Below are 16,608 nucleotides of genomic sequence, written 5' to 3' on the forward strand. Positions count from 1 at the left end.
TCAAGTTAATTACGCAATTAACCCTTCAAACTCCCACCACCTCCTTTTTGTACAGAGCAAGAGGAAACTCGGCAATATTAGCAATAACACTATGATGGTTAGATAATCGTCTGCATACCACTGTCACCGCAGGTAGGTTATACAGAGGGTTAAACACACACACACAGTAGCGCTCTTTAGAGGCAGGAATTCGTAGTTTGCATTAAAGAGCATTAGAAACAGTTCAACACTTTCAGAAAGTAAGATTTATTACTAAAAGGTCAAAAGGGTGCAATAAAAATATTTACAGAAAAAGATGTAGCCAATATATATATATAAAAATATACAGAGAACAATAGCACAGCAAAGAGATAACAGAAAGAAGTTAGAGGGTTAAAGTACTTGCCAGTCAGCCTTGGTTTAAGCAGCTTCAAGTTTCATGAGCCCAAAAGGATTTCTTGTCTCCCACTGTCAGTTTCGATGGCCTTTATTTGGACAAGGGATTCCTCACTCATTATCCAACAGTTTTACGACCTCCTCTGTGAGTGTTGTTCCCCCCCCAGTCTTTGCTTTTGCTGTGTCTTATCTCTAGTCTAATCCTAATCTTATAACCATTGCTGTGTACATTTGTTTGTGTGTGTTTCTTTCTGGTTGTTTTTTTCCCCTCCCCCTTTCAACATCTCTTCTAACATTCTGCTGAAACTTTGTGAAATAGTACTGCTTGGACCTTGAAGAAGGGGAAATACCCAGAAAGCTTGTCCTCAAAATTGTATGTTAGTGCAAATAAAAAAAGTATCACGTCAGTACTCAATTGTTTCTGTCGCAAGTGCACTAATACGGCTACAATCACCTCAAGCAAGACATTATGGACAAATTCATGCTCCCACCTTTGTTGGAAGAGTTTGGGAATGGCCCCTTCCTGTTCCAACATGACTGCACACCAGTGCACAAAGCAAGGTCCATAAAGACATGGGATAAGTGAGTTTGGGGTGGAGGAACTTGACTGGCCTGCACGGAGTCCTGACCTCAACCCAATAGAACACCTTTGGGATGACTGCAAGCCAGGCCTTCTCATCCAACATCAGTGCCTGACCTCACAAATGCGTTTCTGGAAGAATGGTCAAACCTTCCCATAGACACCCTCCTAAACCTTGTGGACGGCCTTCCCAGAAGAGTTGAAGCTGTTATAGCTGCAAAGGGCGGGGCCAACTCAATATTGAACCCTACGGACTAAGACTGGGATGCCATTAAAGTTCATGTGCGTGTAAACGCAGGCATCCCAATACTTTGGGCAATATAGTGTAGTTACATTGGTCTAAGACAGGAGTAGGCAACCTGCGGCTCTCTAGCTGTTGTGGAACTACATTTCCCATGAGGCATTGCAACATTACAAAACTGACAGTTACAGCTATGACTTGCAGAGGCATGATGGAACTTGTAGTCCTGCAACAGCTGGAGAGCCGCAGGTTGCCTACCCCTGGTCTAAGATAACACTTCTACATTGCTTCAAAATAATCAAAACATTTGCTGTGGATCAGCTTTGTGTACTGCATGTCTTAGCAAAACAACACATTCAGTACATCGCTGCAATGTATGCAATTTTCTTCATGTTTTGTCTCTTTATTCTGTTCAATATCTTTTATTAATTTTCACCAGATTGCAACAACAGCCCAAAACAGGAGACACATAGGGCATCAGCACAGCTCACAAGCCAATAGCTAGCTAAAGGTCAAAGAGTTGCAAATGTAGATGATATAATGCATGCATATTTGACCAATATCTGGCTTCAAAACTGAAGCTCAGACACAACTAGTGTACAATTAACAAATAAAAGAAGAAAATAGGTAAAGAGAAGAGAAAGGTAAAGAAAGAAAAAAAGAGGAGACGAGAGCAGGAGAGGGAGGTATCAGAAAATGTGGTGTGGGAGCATCACAGAAGGCTAGATGATGGCCCGTGAATGGAAATAATAAGAATGACCACTCATAGGTCTAGGAAACAACAAAGTCTCAGGGAATACATTTCGAGATCCATGGGTCCCAGGTTTTATGAAACGTACATATGGAGGTTGATTTACTAAAACAAGAAAGTTCAAAATCTGCTGCAGCTGTGCATGGCAGCCAATCATCTTCTAACTTCAACTTATTCAATTAGGCTTAGACAAAAAAAAACCTGGAAGCCAATTGGTTTCTGTGTAGAGCTGCACCAAATTTTGCACTCTCCAGTTTTAGTAAATCAACCCCATGGTGTCAGTCAGTTTGGCAGTTAATTTATCAAACGTGAGCATCTAGTGTAGGGGTGTCCGACTGGTGGCCCTCCAGCTGTTGCCAAACTACAGTCCAATGAGGCATTGGAAGGCTGACAGTTACAAGCATGACTCCCAAAGGCAGAGGCATGAAAAGACTTGTAGTTTTGCAACAGCTGGAGGGCCACTAGTTTCACATCCCTGATCTTAGCTTTTACGGCTACCAAGGATAGGGTATTAGTTAGCCATGCTTTGGCTATAACTTGTTTAGTAGCCCTGAGTATATGGGTCATAACTCTAAATTGATGTTTGGAGAATTCACCTGGTTTCAAACTGAGCAACGCCACGCTTGGTGTCATCAGAATGGTAGCCTCTAAAATTATATGCAATAATCATAAACCTAGGTCCACAGAGCATGGGCGATTGGATAGGTCCACCATGTGTGATCATAAGTGCCATGTTTTGTCAATTTTAAAATGCTGCAGAAAATTACGGGTTAGTCCTGCCAAAACTCCAGTGTGCTCCTAACGTCCTGTAGCGACAACTCTTTTCTAATGCACTGAAATGTAAGGCAGAGCTGTCAGCCCTGCCCTGTTCTCTGTAATATAAGTAGAAGAGCTTAAGTAGTCCAGCAGGGGAGAACTTTGGCAGGGCTGACAACACTTTTTGAGGTTGCAATGTAGCAAAGGAAACATTATCAGCCTACTGCAGGAAGTTTGGAGCTCAATGGATTTCTGGGAGTGCTAACCCCAACTTTTCTTCCCTACAAGGTACTGATCTAGACACACTGAAGTCTTGCAAATGAAACAGCTCCACAAGAAACAAATAATTAAACTTTATTTAATCAGGCTGTAGCTTACAACATCATATAACAATATTGGGCATAACCCATCAACATTGTAAACAGTGTAAAAATTCTCCCCAGGAAATTTGACCGGGATGAAAAAAAAAAAAAAATTGAAAAAATGGGTAAACGAATACGTATGTTGCCTTACAGCAAAAAAAAAAAAAAAGAGTATTTTTACAGATGTATGAAAAAGTTCTCCCAACTTTATGAGAATATGCGAGGGTTCGACTAGTGTAAGAACACAATGTGTAGTTAATATCGAACTACTACTCTCTAGAAGCCATTTTACAGTGGAAAATGGCTGACTGCAGTAGGTTTCCATAGGTCTGCTGGGCAGAAAGTCTGCAGGGTGTACAAAAATGTCCCCTCACAATCATTCATATAGATATCTTTAGTTTTGAAAAATGTAAACTAACTTTTAATGTAATACATATTATTGTTTTTTTTCTTCTCTACATAAGCAACTTCTCTGTAGAGCCACTGGCCTTCAAAGAGGCTGTTGAGATAAAACTGATATTTCAGGTTTGAGTTGAATCCAAATCCACACACCAACGTCTTCCATCCACGTCTCTGCAGAACTGCAGCAGCTCTTTATGGAGGGGGGGGGAGGGGGGGTCTTCCTCTCAAGGTCAGAGTAGTTTTGCATTACACAAATACAAAGCTGGGACTCGACCAGGACATCTCACTACTATGTTTCTCAAAAGAAGCCCATGGATGGCTGAACTGATCAACAGTCAACTATGACTTTATTATTTAGGTGCTTTTGGGTGGTGGGCTAACTCCTAATCTTGCAATCCTATCCACATCCCTTCTAAGGGAATATATAATAAATATACTTTCATTTAACCTTTGCAAACATCCTATTTGAAGTTGAATCACATGTTGGTTCTATGATATTTTTTGGAATACTGAATCTATTTTGGAGGTCCTACTCCAAGAAGTATATAAAAACTTTGCAGACATATCCATTGGTGCCGTTTTTGTGTCTCTTACTAAATTTTGTAGTCTATGGAGGATATACAAGTGTAGATATATCTGATGGTGCAGTCTTCGTTTTAGTTACTTTACTTTATAAACTCTATGGAGGATATAGAAGTGTAGACTTTGTAAACACATCTAACAGTGCAGTCTTTGTGTGTAATATTCAACTTTTTTCTTCTTTTGTTTAGAATAGTGTATCTTTTTTATTAGCGCTTTTACCAAATTGTAAGATATTTTTTTCTTTATCGAGTTGACTGCATAGTGTGACCAATGCAAACATTTCAGTGCCGCAATTTTCAGTATGTTCACCCACACTGAGGCTTATTGCTACTTGAAGCAAAGTTTCAAATTTAGACTCTACTTTGCTCCTCGAAATGACTGATTTTGCCTTCCTCTGGTAATGAATGTTGGTTGTCCAACTTTAGGTAAATTCTCCTGTATTGACAGAAATAGTTGGGGATGAGATGAATATCTATATATGGCTGTTGAAAGAGGATCTTAGAAGGTACAAGCTATGTTCTCTTCCACTTCCATTTTCTTACTGAAGTTTGATGCCTCATAACTTGCTTTTGATGGTGCAGCACTAATCTTCTAAAATTCTATCTTTACATATTTGAAACCTTTTACTTGAAGCTCTATTCCAACAGAGGGGAACACTAGGTAGTTCAAGCAGTCTTATCGCCTAGAACTTTGTTAGCCATGACATCTGTCATGATTACATTCAATGTTTTGTTTTTTTTCGTTTTCTTTCACACAGACCGTCTTCTGTCTAAAACCGTGTCTTCTTCCTCGATTCTGCATATCATTTCAGACTCATCTTCTTCTTGTATCCACTGGTCAATACTAGAAAAAATATATTTATCTTCATACCTATGGAAAGAAGATTCTGAAAATATCTGCAGTGCAATAATGTCACACAGTGCCTTGATTTTTGAAAAACTTGAGCCGGTCAGTACAAGCATCGTTGCCAGCAAAACATTTCCGGCGCCAACTCCATTCACACGAGGTTGACTTTCCCAAAGCTTGAAATTGTGGCCCCTGCAGCACGTGGCAAATACCACTAACAAGGAGCCCACTGTGTGCTTGTGATATTGTTTTATCCTTTCTGAACAATTATTTTGTTGACAACGCATGTTGAGCAGAAGGACATCAAGGCACGATTCAAATACAACATACTTCTTCTCTTTGGCATACTTCTCCTCCAATGACAAGGGTGGTGTAGAAGGCACTGTATTCTCCTCATCAGATAAAGGATTTATTGGGTCAAACAAATCGGAATCTTTGTCATTTTTTCTTCTTTTGGGTTTTGTTGCATTGGAAAGGTCATCTGCTAAATTCTCAAGCAGCAAACTCGTACTCTGCTTGCAAGGGTCTTGCTTCTTGACTTTAACTTTCTTGTCTTCCTTCTTTTTGATAGGATTCTTGCCAAAAGATGTCGCAACTGTTGTGTGGATTGGCTTTTCCAAAGGCAAGCTAACATTTCCATCTTCAATAAACTCTTTCTTTCTTTCGGTGACATAATCCCCCTTCTTCTGGTTGGATACTGCATGGAATGATGGCATTATATCGGTGTGCCTTGTGTTTTCTGAGTCGATTTTCCCCAAATGCGCAATGCCATTTTCATTCTGGAAATTCTCTTGCTTGATCTGAATTTCAGCTGTCTGCCAGTCTTCAACAGTTATTATTTTAAAGAAGGAATCGTCACTCGTTACCATTTCTTCATCTGTATATTCTGTATGTGATCTTGTGTCCTTTGAACTTAGAAAGCCATCTTCATTATGGTTTCTTTCTTGCAGGAATTGAAAGTCTGTTCTTTCCCATTTCTTAACAGGGATTATATTAAGAGATGGTGGTATTTGCATGGCCATTGCTGTTTCTGGTGTTGGATGTTCTTGATGCAAATAATGAGAATAACCATGGTCTCCGTGCTGATGATTGGCCAGTCTGAAGCAAGGATCAACAGATGTGAGCATGAGAAAATCAGAAGCCTCGGTTTGAGTGCTTGAATTGACAAGCATTGAATTGGGACGTGTGTGACATTTGCAATTGCATTTTGGCTTTACAGGTCGAGCATCTGTGGAGATGGCCATGTTCTTTTCTATCTGGGCTCGTTGAGCAATTCTATGCATCATTGGCGGATGCGCAAAATCCAGTACCGATGTTTCTGGGAATTTACTTGGTTTAGCATCCACTTTAAGGACCCGCTTTGACCCTTTCAAAATATAGGAATCTTGTGTAAAGTGTGCTGAGCACATTCTGAACTTGTCTGACCGTTTGTCCCCCAGGATCTCCAAAGAGACAAGCTCCAAGTGCTCTTCTTGCATTCCTGCTAAGCGTAGCCAGTCTTTAATAAGCATAATGTTCTTGGGAAATGGATGAAGAACAATCTGAGGGTAAATTGACTTTTTTCCAGTTTGATGAGGGCATTTCCTCACTACGCATTTAGGCATTTCTATAATTAAAAAAAGAAAAAAAAAAAACACATTACTCCTATTTGCCAACTGTAAAATGAACCCCATCCAAAACATGTTTTTATTTTTAATCGGTATTTTGCTGGCTAGCAGGTAAGTGTGGAGGGAAATTTTTGTATTGCATTTTTTTCTGTGAAAAGCCCTTCCATGTGCACTTTACTTTAAAAAGCTAGTTACAAATTGACTAGAGTTGTTGCCATTTTTGTTTTTTCTTTGCTAGATCTGGCTTGGGGACACACTAGAGGTCTTCAGCTGGCATTGTACCATGCTGGGTTCTTGTGTGTTACTGTGCCTTTAAGGGTGGAATGGACTACCTCCAGGCCTATTCGCCCTCAATTTATTAACTGTTATATATGTTCCAAGATGGAGGCCCTTCCATGTGCACTTACAGTACTTTAAAAAGCTATAATGTGATTGGAGTGGTTGCCATTTTTTTGTTTAGTTATGTAATACTGTCCTTGTATAAAAAAGGGAGATTCTCATCCACACTGCTTGTCTGGCAACTCCAAGGGCATAGCTGTGGGCTGAACTTTCCATTTCCTTTCCCTGAAATGCATAGCCCAAAAAAACCCAAAACAAAAATAAAATGAAAAAAAAAAACTGAATGTCCAAAATATGTGGGCACCTGAACACAATATGGCCAAAAAGTACAAGTGCACCCCTTAACATAATAGAGTTCAAGTGTTTCCACCAAAGGATATAGTTGGCACTACATAAAAAGACATTTTAGCCTTGTGGCCACAGTTTGGTGAAGGCCCTTTTCTGTTCCAACATAACTGTGACCCTTTGTACAGCTACATGGCTTGATGAATTTGGTGTGGAGGAGCTCAAGTGGCCTACACAGAGCTATGACCTCAACCCTATCGGACCCCTTTGGGATGAATTGGCACATTGACTCTTCACTGACCTTACAAATGCTGTTCAGTAGAAAAGGCATAGTTTTCCTTGTGGAAAGCCTTCCCAAAGGAGCGGAAGCAATTAAAGCTGCAAATGGGTAAGGGGGTCAACTGCGTGTTAATGCCCATGACTTTGGAATGGGATGTCTCAAAAAGCTCACATTTGTGTGATGGTGAGGTGTCCACAAACCTCTGGCCATACAGTGTATATTACTTTGAGAAGTCACCTAAGGGCTTCCGACAGTGAAATTGTACTCCTAGTAGATCCTCGGAGCCAACAATAGAGCCACAGGCAGGCCTCAGCTCTGCAATACATAGGCAGCACCAGGGCTCACGTAGCAGTGCCAGTGACAGCCTGGACCTGGCAGAGCAACTGGTGCCAGCAGGAGACATAACAAGACAGCACAGCAGCAGCAGTCAGAGCAGATAAAATGTAACACCCTTATTTACGAAGATAAAATAATGACAATTATCTGCAAAAATGCTTCCTCTTCTTACCTATTTTGCGTAGCCTGTATAAATAAAATCATCGTAAATACATTTTTTCAATCTGGTCCAGTCACATAATCCAAAAGCTCCAGCTCCTTTGTGTCAGAGAGTGGTTGCTGCAGGGGAGAGGAGGGAGCACTGTCAATGCAAGGCCAACAGGAGGCGGCGGGTGACGTCACGTCTCCGGGGATTCATAGCCATTGTCGAACGCTCCCATACACAGAGGCGCCAGAGCTGCTAGATCACATGACCGGACCAGAATAAAAATAAAAAATAAAAAAAAATACATTTTTTTATACAGGCCATGCAAGAAAGTTGGAGGGGGGTCAGCATTTTTAAGAATTATTGTCATTAGCTTTTACTAACACTGAACTACTGAATAAGCGCAGCCCTGTGTTTAATACATAATACTTACTACATATTAAATATTTTTATTTTTAACACAAGCAACATACGTCCCTGAATTTGACATTTTTTTCAGCCTCTTGCAATTCCCTGTTCAGCAGAGCTCAGACTGGAAGGAGAAACAGCACAAGGAGCCAGTCAGCTGTGCTGCAGTTCTCTTGTCTAAAACAATGAACATGCTGATTGGAGGAAAAAAGACATTCTTTCCTCCAAAAAGCATGTTCATTCATGAGGAATTGATGACTAGGGCCCCATTGTTTGTGACAATGGGAGTAATAATGCCCCATCGTTGGTGTCAATGGGAGGAATTATGATTATTGAATGGTATTTAGATATAATTAGAATCCTATTTAGATGATGAGGCACTGACACCAAAGATGGGGCATTGTTCCTCCCATTGACACCAATGAAGAGGCACTGTTCCTCCCATTGACACCAATGAAGAGGCACTGTTCCTCCCATTGACACCAATGAAGAGGCACTGTTCCTCCCACTGACACCAATGAAGAGGCACTGTTCCTCCCACTGACAGCAAGGACGGGGCATGGTTTCTTCCACCGACAGCAAGGACGGGGCATGGTTTCTTCCACCGACAGCAAGGACGGGGCATGGTTTCTTCCACCGACAGCAAGGACGGGGCATGGTTTCTTCCACCGACAGCAAGGACGGGGCATGGTTTCTTCCACCGACAGCAAGGACGGGGCATGGTTTCTTTCACCGACAGCAAGGACGGGGCATGGTTTCTTCCACCGACAGCAAGGACGGGGCATGGTTTCTTCCACCGACAGCAAGGACGGGGCATGGTTTCTTCCACCGACAGCAAGGACGGGGCATGGTTTCTTCCACCGACAGCAAGGACGGGGCATGGTTTCTTTCACCGACAGCAAGGACGGGGCATGGTTTCTTTCACTGACAGCAAAGATGGGGCACTATTCTTCCCACTGACACCAGTGAGGGGCACTATTCCTCTCACTGACACCAATGATGGGGCACTATTCCTCCCACTGACACCAAGGATGGGGCACTAGTCCTCCCACTAATACCAATGATGGGGCACTATTCCTCCCACTGATACCAATGATGGGGCACTATTCCTCCCACTGATACCAATGATGGGGCACTATTCCTCCCACTGATACCAATGATGGGGCACTATTCCTCCCACTGATACCAATGATGGGGCACTATTCCTCCCACTGATACCAATGATGGGGCACTATTCCTCCCACTGATACCAATGATGGGGCACTATTCCTCCCACTGACACCAATGATGGGGCACTATTCCTCCCACTGACACCAATGATGGGGCACTATTCCTCCCACTGACACCAATGATGGGGCACTATTCCTCCCACTGATACCAATGATGAGGTACTATTCCTCCCACTGATACCAATGATGGGGCACTATTCCTCCCACTGACACCAATGATGGGGCACTATTCCTCCCACTGATACCAATGATGGGGCACTATTCCTCCCACTGACACCAATGATGGGGCACTATTCCTCCCACTGACACCAATGATGGGGCACTATTCCTCCCACTGACACCAATGATGGGGCACTATTCCTCCCACTGATACCAATGATGGGGCACTATTCCTCCCACTGATACCAATGATGGGGCACTATTCCTCCCACTGATACCAATGATGGGGCACTATTCCTCCCACTGACACCAATGATGGGGCACTATTCCTCCCACTGATACCAATGATGGGGCACTATTCCTCCCACTGACACCAAGGATGGGGCACTATTCCTCCCACTGACACCAAGGATGGGGCACTATTCCTCCCACTGACACCAAGGATGGGGCACTATTCCTCAACCTACTGGCCACAGGAGCTATGTAATTGTTTTAATCCCACTGAACTCCAAGCTTGAGACATGGTTTACCCCAACTGGCCACAGTCCAGCCCCCCTAAAGTCTGAAAAGGGCAGTAAACTGACCCTTTTGTTTAGAAAGTTTGGAGACCCTTTTCTACATACATCTGTACTTTCAAGCCCCTCAGATGTAAGCACTGCAGTTCTCATAGACCCCAGCACCAAGATTATGTCTTCCCTTTCTCCTCCAGGTCATCCACAAAAACTCACAGAGGCTTAATTTTATGAATGCCTTGGAGGAGTTGGAGAAGAAGACATAACTTCGGTGCTGGGGTCTATACGATTTGCAGTGCTTACATCTGAAGGGCCAGGAAGGACAACTGGAGCTACTAATCCCAGGAAACAAGCAGATTTGCAGGATGGAGAAGGAAGCGTACATGACTGGAGGTGGTTTTTGAAGCAATGGCGCTTTAACTCAGTGGTTGTCAACTTAGAAGGTATAGGAGGCCTCAAATGCAGCCTCTGGTGTCTCCAAAGGGCTCAATATAGTATATATTATTTGTAATGCTAGAAAGGACTGTCATAGACTGAAGACTTAAAGTGTTACTAAACCCAGGACCCTGCATTCACTATATCCGGTCTCCCAGGACCTCGCATTCACTATATGTGGTCTCCCAGGACCCCGCGTTCACTATATCCGATCTCCCAGGACCCCGCGTTCACTATATCCGATCTCCCAGGACCCCGCGTTCACTATATCCGGTCTCCCAGGACCCCGCGTTCACTATATCCGGTCTCCCAGGACCCCGCGTTCACTATATCCGGTCTCCCAGGACCCCGCGTTCACTATATCCGGTCTCCCAGGACCCCGCGTTCACTATATCCGGTCTCCCAGGACCCCGCGTTCACTATATCCGGTCTCCCAGGACCCCGCGTTCACTATATCCGGTCTCCCAGGACCCCGCGTTCACTATATCCGGTCTCCCAGGACCCCGCGTTCACTATATCCGGTCTCCCAGGACCCCGCGTTCACTACATCCGGTCTCCCAGGACCCCGCGTTCACTACATCCGGTCTCCCAGGACCCCGCGTTCACTACATCCGGTCTCCCAGGACCCCGCGTTCACTACATCCGGTCTCCCAGGACCCCGCGTTCACTACATCCGGTCTCCCAGGACCCCGCGTTCACTACATCCGGTCTCCCAGGACCCCGCGTTCACTACATCCGGTCTCCCAGGACCCCGCGTTCACTACATCCGGTCTCCCAGGACCCCGCGTTCACTACATCCGGTCTCCCAGGACCCCGCGTTCACTACATCCGGTCTCCCAGGACCCCGCGTTCACTACATCCGGTCTCCCAGGACCCCGCGTTCACTACATCCGGTCTCCCAGGACCCCGCATTCACTACATCCGGTCTCCCAGGACCCCGCATTCACTACATCCGGTCTCCCAGGACCCCGCATTCACTACATCCGGTCTCCCAGGACCCCGCATTCACTACATCCGGTCTCCCAGGACCCCGCATTCACTACATCCGGTCTCCCAGGACCCCGCATTCACTATATCCGGTCTCCCAGGACCCCGCATTCACTATATCCGGTCTCCCAGGACCCCGCATTCACTATATCCGGTCTCCCAGGACCCCGCATTCACTATATCCGGTCTCCCAGGACCCCGCATTCACTATATCCGGTCTCCCAGGACCCCGCATTCACTATATCCGGTCTCCCAGGACCCCGCATTCACTATATCCGGTCTCCCAGGACCCCGCATTCACTATATCCGGTCTCCCAGAACCCCGCATTCACTATATCCGATCTCCCAGGATCCCGCATTCACTATATCTGATCTCCCAAGACCCTGCATTCACTATATCTGGTCTCCCAGGACCCCGCATTCACTATATCTGGTCTCCCAGGACCCCGCATTCACTATATCTGATCTCCCACAGTACACAGAACATGGAATTACAATTATTTTATTAAATATAAACTGCTAAACACCTTTTCTCAACAGCAGTTAGAGTAATCATGTGACTTCTATCAGTGTCCAGCAGAGCACTGGTTAAAGCTTGTAGGAGTTTTTTTTCTGCTCTAGGAGGATGCAAAACCCCTGACCTCTGTCTAGACAGGGCTGATTGGCCCTATGCTGATCACGTGCACTCTCCCAAGATCTCTTTTCCTCCGCACGTGTGAGAACAGCAGTGGCGTGTGTTCAGAACCATCGTAGCTCCTGAAGCCCAGGTGAGTCCTTTGGTGCATTTGCGCATGTACTGGACAATCAAAAATGGCAACACTGGTGGATGGGGGTCAAGCCACGATCAAGGGGGCCGAATTACCTCTTCAAGCTTTAGTGTGCACTGAAATTTCTTTTGCTTGGTATGGAAGCTTGCCTAAGCAATCCTTCTCAGTCAGGCATTGCCCCCAGACTACAGAACTCTTAGTAAATATAAAATGAATTGAACAACTAGATTGTGACATGTGTGGCCACCCATAGCCTTCCACTGACTTTATTCACAATCATTCCTGAATGAGATCTTCATTGTGTCAAATAAAAACAGCGAAAATCTAAAGCCATAACCGATGTTACCCGCTATTTCATTCACAAGACACTAACTTGCTCCTGAAGTTTTGGTTGTTCCCAGGAAGAAAGACAAAGGCTCCTGAGGGGTCAAAGATAACCTGCAAAATAAAAGAACAGAATTAAAAACATGTATTGGGCTTTATAGGAAACCAATTTGGGCAGCACAGTGGCTAAATGGTTAGCACTTCCACCTGGCAGTACTAGGGTCATCAGTTCGAATCCCAACCACAGCACCACCTGCCTGGAGTTTGCATGTTCTCCCTGTGCCTGTGTGGGTTTCCTTCAGGTACTCCGGTTTCCTCCCATACTCCAAAGACATGCTGGTAGGTTAGTCGGCTCCTGTCTAAATTGTCCCTAGTATGTGTATGTATGAATGTGAGTTAGGGACCTTAGATTGTACGCCCCTTGAGGGTTAGGGAGTGATGCGAACGTACAATATATATGTAAAGTGCTGTGTACATTGACGGCGCTATATAAGTACCTGAAATAAATAAATATGGCAGCAATGTGCAGGCTGTCACTGCTGTCCTCCTTAACCCCTCACCCTCCAGAGGATTTACCCCCCTCCCTGGCCAGGCCATTTTTGTGTTACGGCGCTGCGTTACTTAAACTGACAATTGCGCACTCTTGCAACGCTGCACCCAAATGAAATTTGGGTCCTTTTTTCCCCCCCACAAATAGAGCTTTCTTTTGGTGGTATTTGATCGCCTGTGTGGTTTTTATTTTTTGCGCTATAAAGAAAAAAGACCGACAATTTTGAGGAAAAACAAAACAATATTTTTGACTTTTTGTTATTAAACATGTCCAGTAAAAAAATTTAAAGAATCAAATTTTGTCATAAATGGCAAAATGTATTCTGGTCCACGTCTTTGCTAAAAAAAAAAAAATATATACCAATACATGTAAATTAACCACTTGCCGTCCAGCTGCTGTATATAAAACGGCCGGACGGTGGCAGTGCAGGGGCGGGTTGCTGTTCATAAACGGCGCACGCCATTTTGGATTGTGCGCACTCCCTGGGAGCGCGCAGCACCGCAAACACCGATCGCTGTACGGGACCTCTCTGTGAGGTCCTGATCATGTGATCACTGATTGGCCAGTGATGACAATGAATGAATTCATTTGAATGACAATTCATGCAACACTGTACCCATATGAATTTTTTACCATTTTTTTGAGACAGATAAAACTTTATTTTGATGGTATTCATTCATCGCTGGGATTTTTATTTTTTTTATTTTGCTATGTAAATGAAAATGTCCAAAAATATTGAAAAAAGTAAGTGTTTTTCTTATAAATTTTTTTTTTTTTTTTTACACTGATTGCTTTTACACCCATGTAGTATGTAAAAGCAATCATTTCTCTTTCTCTCTGGCTGCATTCTTGCAGCCATTGAGAACTACTGTGTGAGCTGTGATTGGTCACAGCTTGTCACATGGTACAAGGCCGTTGTGAATATACTTGTATCATGTGATCTCTGTGATCATTCACAGATTTCACACATAGTAAGCAATGATGTCACAAGTGACATCTTGCTTACTACTCTGCATGTGATCACTAATTGGCCAATCAGAGATCACATGATCAGGACCTCATAAAGAGGTCCCATCTGACAATCAGTGTTCCACTGTGTCCGGAGGACACAGCGGGCACTGGATCGCGGTGCTGCGCACTCCCGGGGAGCGTGCACAAGCAGGGTGCGGGGAGGCCTAAACGGCCACCTGACCCTGCACTGCCACCGTCTGGCCGTTTATATACAAACGGCCGGTCGGAAGTGGTTAAAAAAGAAAGAAAAAAACAAATAGTATAAAAAAAATTTTATTAAAATGTCAAAAAAATGTTCTGAAAAATTATAATTTTTGGTTATAAACTAATTTGGGTTATTTTTTTTTATTACTAAAAAATAGCTGAATACATTTTGACCAAGATTTATGAAGAAAGATTATTTATTTGCAAAATTTTATAAGAAAAACACTTTTTTTCAAAACTTTTGGACTTTTTCATTTATATAGCAAAAAAATAAAAATCCCAGTGGTGAATAAATACCACCAAAATAAAGAATTATCTATCTCAAAAAAATGCTAACAAAATTCATATGGGTACAGTGTTGCATGACCGCGCAATTGTCATTCAAAAGTGTGATAGCACTGAAAGCTGAAAATTGGCCTGGACAGGAAGGGGGGGGGGGGGGGGAAGCGTCCGGGCTGGAAGGAGGGGGGGGGGGGGGGAAGCGTCCGGACTGGAAGGAGGGGGGGGGGGGAAGCGTCCGGACTGGGAGGGGGGGGGGGGAAGCGTCCGGACTGGAAGGGGGGGGGGAAGCGTCCGGACTGGAGGGGGGGGGGGTGAAAGCGTCCGGACTGGAAGGGGGGGGGTGAAAGCGTCCGGACTGGAAGGGGGGGGGTGAAAGCGTCCGGACTGGAAGGGGGGGGGTGAAAGCGTCCGGACTGGAAGGGGGGGGGTGAAAGCGTCCGGACTGGAAGGGGGGGGGGTGAAAGCGTCCGGACTGGAAGGGGGGGGGTGAAAGCGTCCGGACTGGAAGGGGGGGGGTGAAAGCGTCCGGACTGGAAGGGGGGGGGGTGAAAGCGTCCGGACTGGAAGGGGGGGGGTGAAAGCGTCCGGACTGGAAGGGGGGGGTGAAAGCGTCCGGACTGGAAGGGGGGGGGTGAAAGCGTCCGGACTGGAAGGGGGGGGGTGAAAGCGTCCGGACTGGAAGGGGGGGGGGTGAAAGTGTCCGGACTGGAAGAGGGGGTGAAAGTGTCCGGGCTGGAAGAGGGGTGAAAGCGTCCGGACTGGAAGGGGGGTGAAAGCGTCCGGACTGGAAGGGGGGTGAAAGCGTCCGGACTGGAAGGGGGGTGAAAGCGTCCGGACTGGAAGGGGGGTGAAAGCGTCCGGACTGGAAGGGGGGTGAAAGCGTCCGGACTGGAAGGGGGGTGAAAGCGTCCGGGCTGGAAGGGGGGTGAAAGCGTTCGGACTGGAAGAGGGGGAAAGCGTTCGGACTGGAAGAGGGGGGAAGCGTTCGGACTGGAAGAGGGGGGAAACGTCCGGACTGGAAGAGGGGGGAAGTGTCCGGACTGGAAGTGGTTAAATGATGATAAATAGAGAGGGAATGAATCTCCCTTTTTCTGTCACCTAGTAAGCCGTGGGCGTTACTAAACCCTCATAGTGAATGGACACATAGGGGGAGATGTACTAACGCTGCTGCACACTGAATCTGGTGCAGCTGTGCATGGCAGCCAATCAGATTCTAACTTCAGTTTGTTCAATGAAGCTTTGCCAATGAAGCTGATTGGTTTCTGCACAGAGCTGCACCAGATTCTGCACTCCCTCAGTTTTAGGAAATCCCCCCCCCATTGCAGAAGCAGACCCAACCGCAGGCATGCCTGTACTTACAGTCAGGGGCGAACCGTGCACGCTGCAGGATGGATGGATGCAGAGATGTCAGTGTGCTGTGTGACTCCTTCCTGTGTGCCCAGGTCAGGCAGGGTGTCACCACTAGAGAGCTCACTTCCTGAACACCCTCCTGACACCATGAGGCTCACATCCATGCAACAACAACAACAACTTTATTGAGACAGCCTGATCAGCTGCAGTACTTCTACAATACTGCAAGTGACAGAAGACGTACTAAAACTTTATTAAATTCTTGAAGTGTATCATAGAAATCTGTCTCCTGTCCATGCAGCAGATTCATTTGCCTGTCTGCGTGTATGGATCTGTTGCAGGATTGCCTAAAGCAGGCCATACATGGGTCAAATTTCGACCGATTTTTTGATCGTTTTATTTATTTGCTACAGGTACTTCTATAGCACCATCAATTTACGCAGTGCCAGGGGCGGACTGACAACTCATGGGGCCCCCAGGCAATAGGGGATCATGGGGCCCCT

The 16,608-nt window shown here is 45.2% G+C and overlaps 1 protein-coding gene across 1 annotated transcript; it reads right to left on the reverse strand.

The window, feature by feature from the left end:
* Positions 1 to 3,040: 3,040 nt before the first annotated feature.
* Positions 3,041 to 16,236, reverse strand: LOC149442142 (uncharacterized). The gene is made up of 3 exons (XM_089656484.1): positions 16,115 to 16,236; positions 12,758 to 12,822; positions 3,041 to 6,501 (listed from the first exon to the last, which is right to left on the reverse strand). Exon 3 carries the CDS (start codon positions 6,497 to 6,499, stop codon positions 4,799 to 4,801), a length of 1,701 nt encoding a protein of 566 aa, XP_089512610.1. The 5' UTR covers positions 6,500 to 6,501; positions 12,758 to 12,822; positions 16,115 to 16,236; the 3' UTR covers positions 3,041 to 4,798.
* Between the last annotated feature and the right edge of the window lie 372 nt (positions 16,237 to 16,608).

Source organism: Staurois parvus, unplaced genomic scaffold, assembly GCF_062004578.1.
Source record: "Staurois parvus isolate SC_StPar_1 unplaced genomic scaffold, SC_StPar_1.0 ptg000909l, whole genome shotgun sequence".
Classification (NCBI taxonomy): domain Eukaryota; kingdom Metazoa; phylum Chordata; class Amphibia; order Anura; family Ranidae; genus Staurois; species Staurois parvus.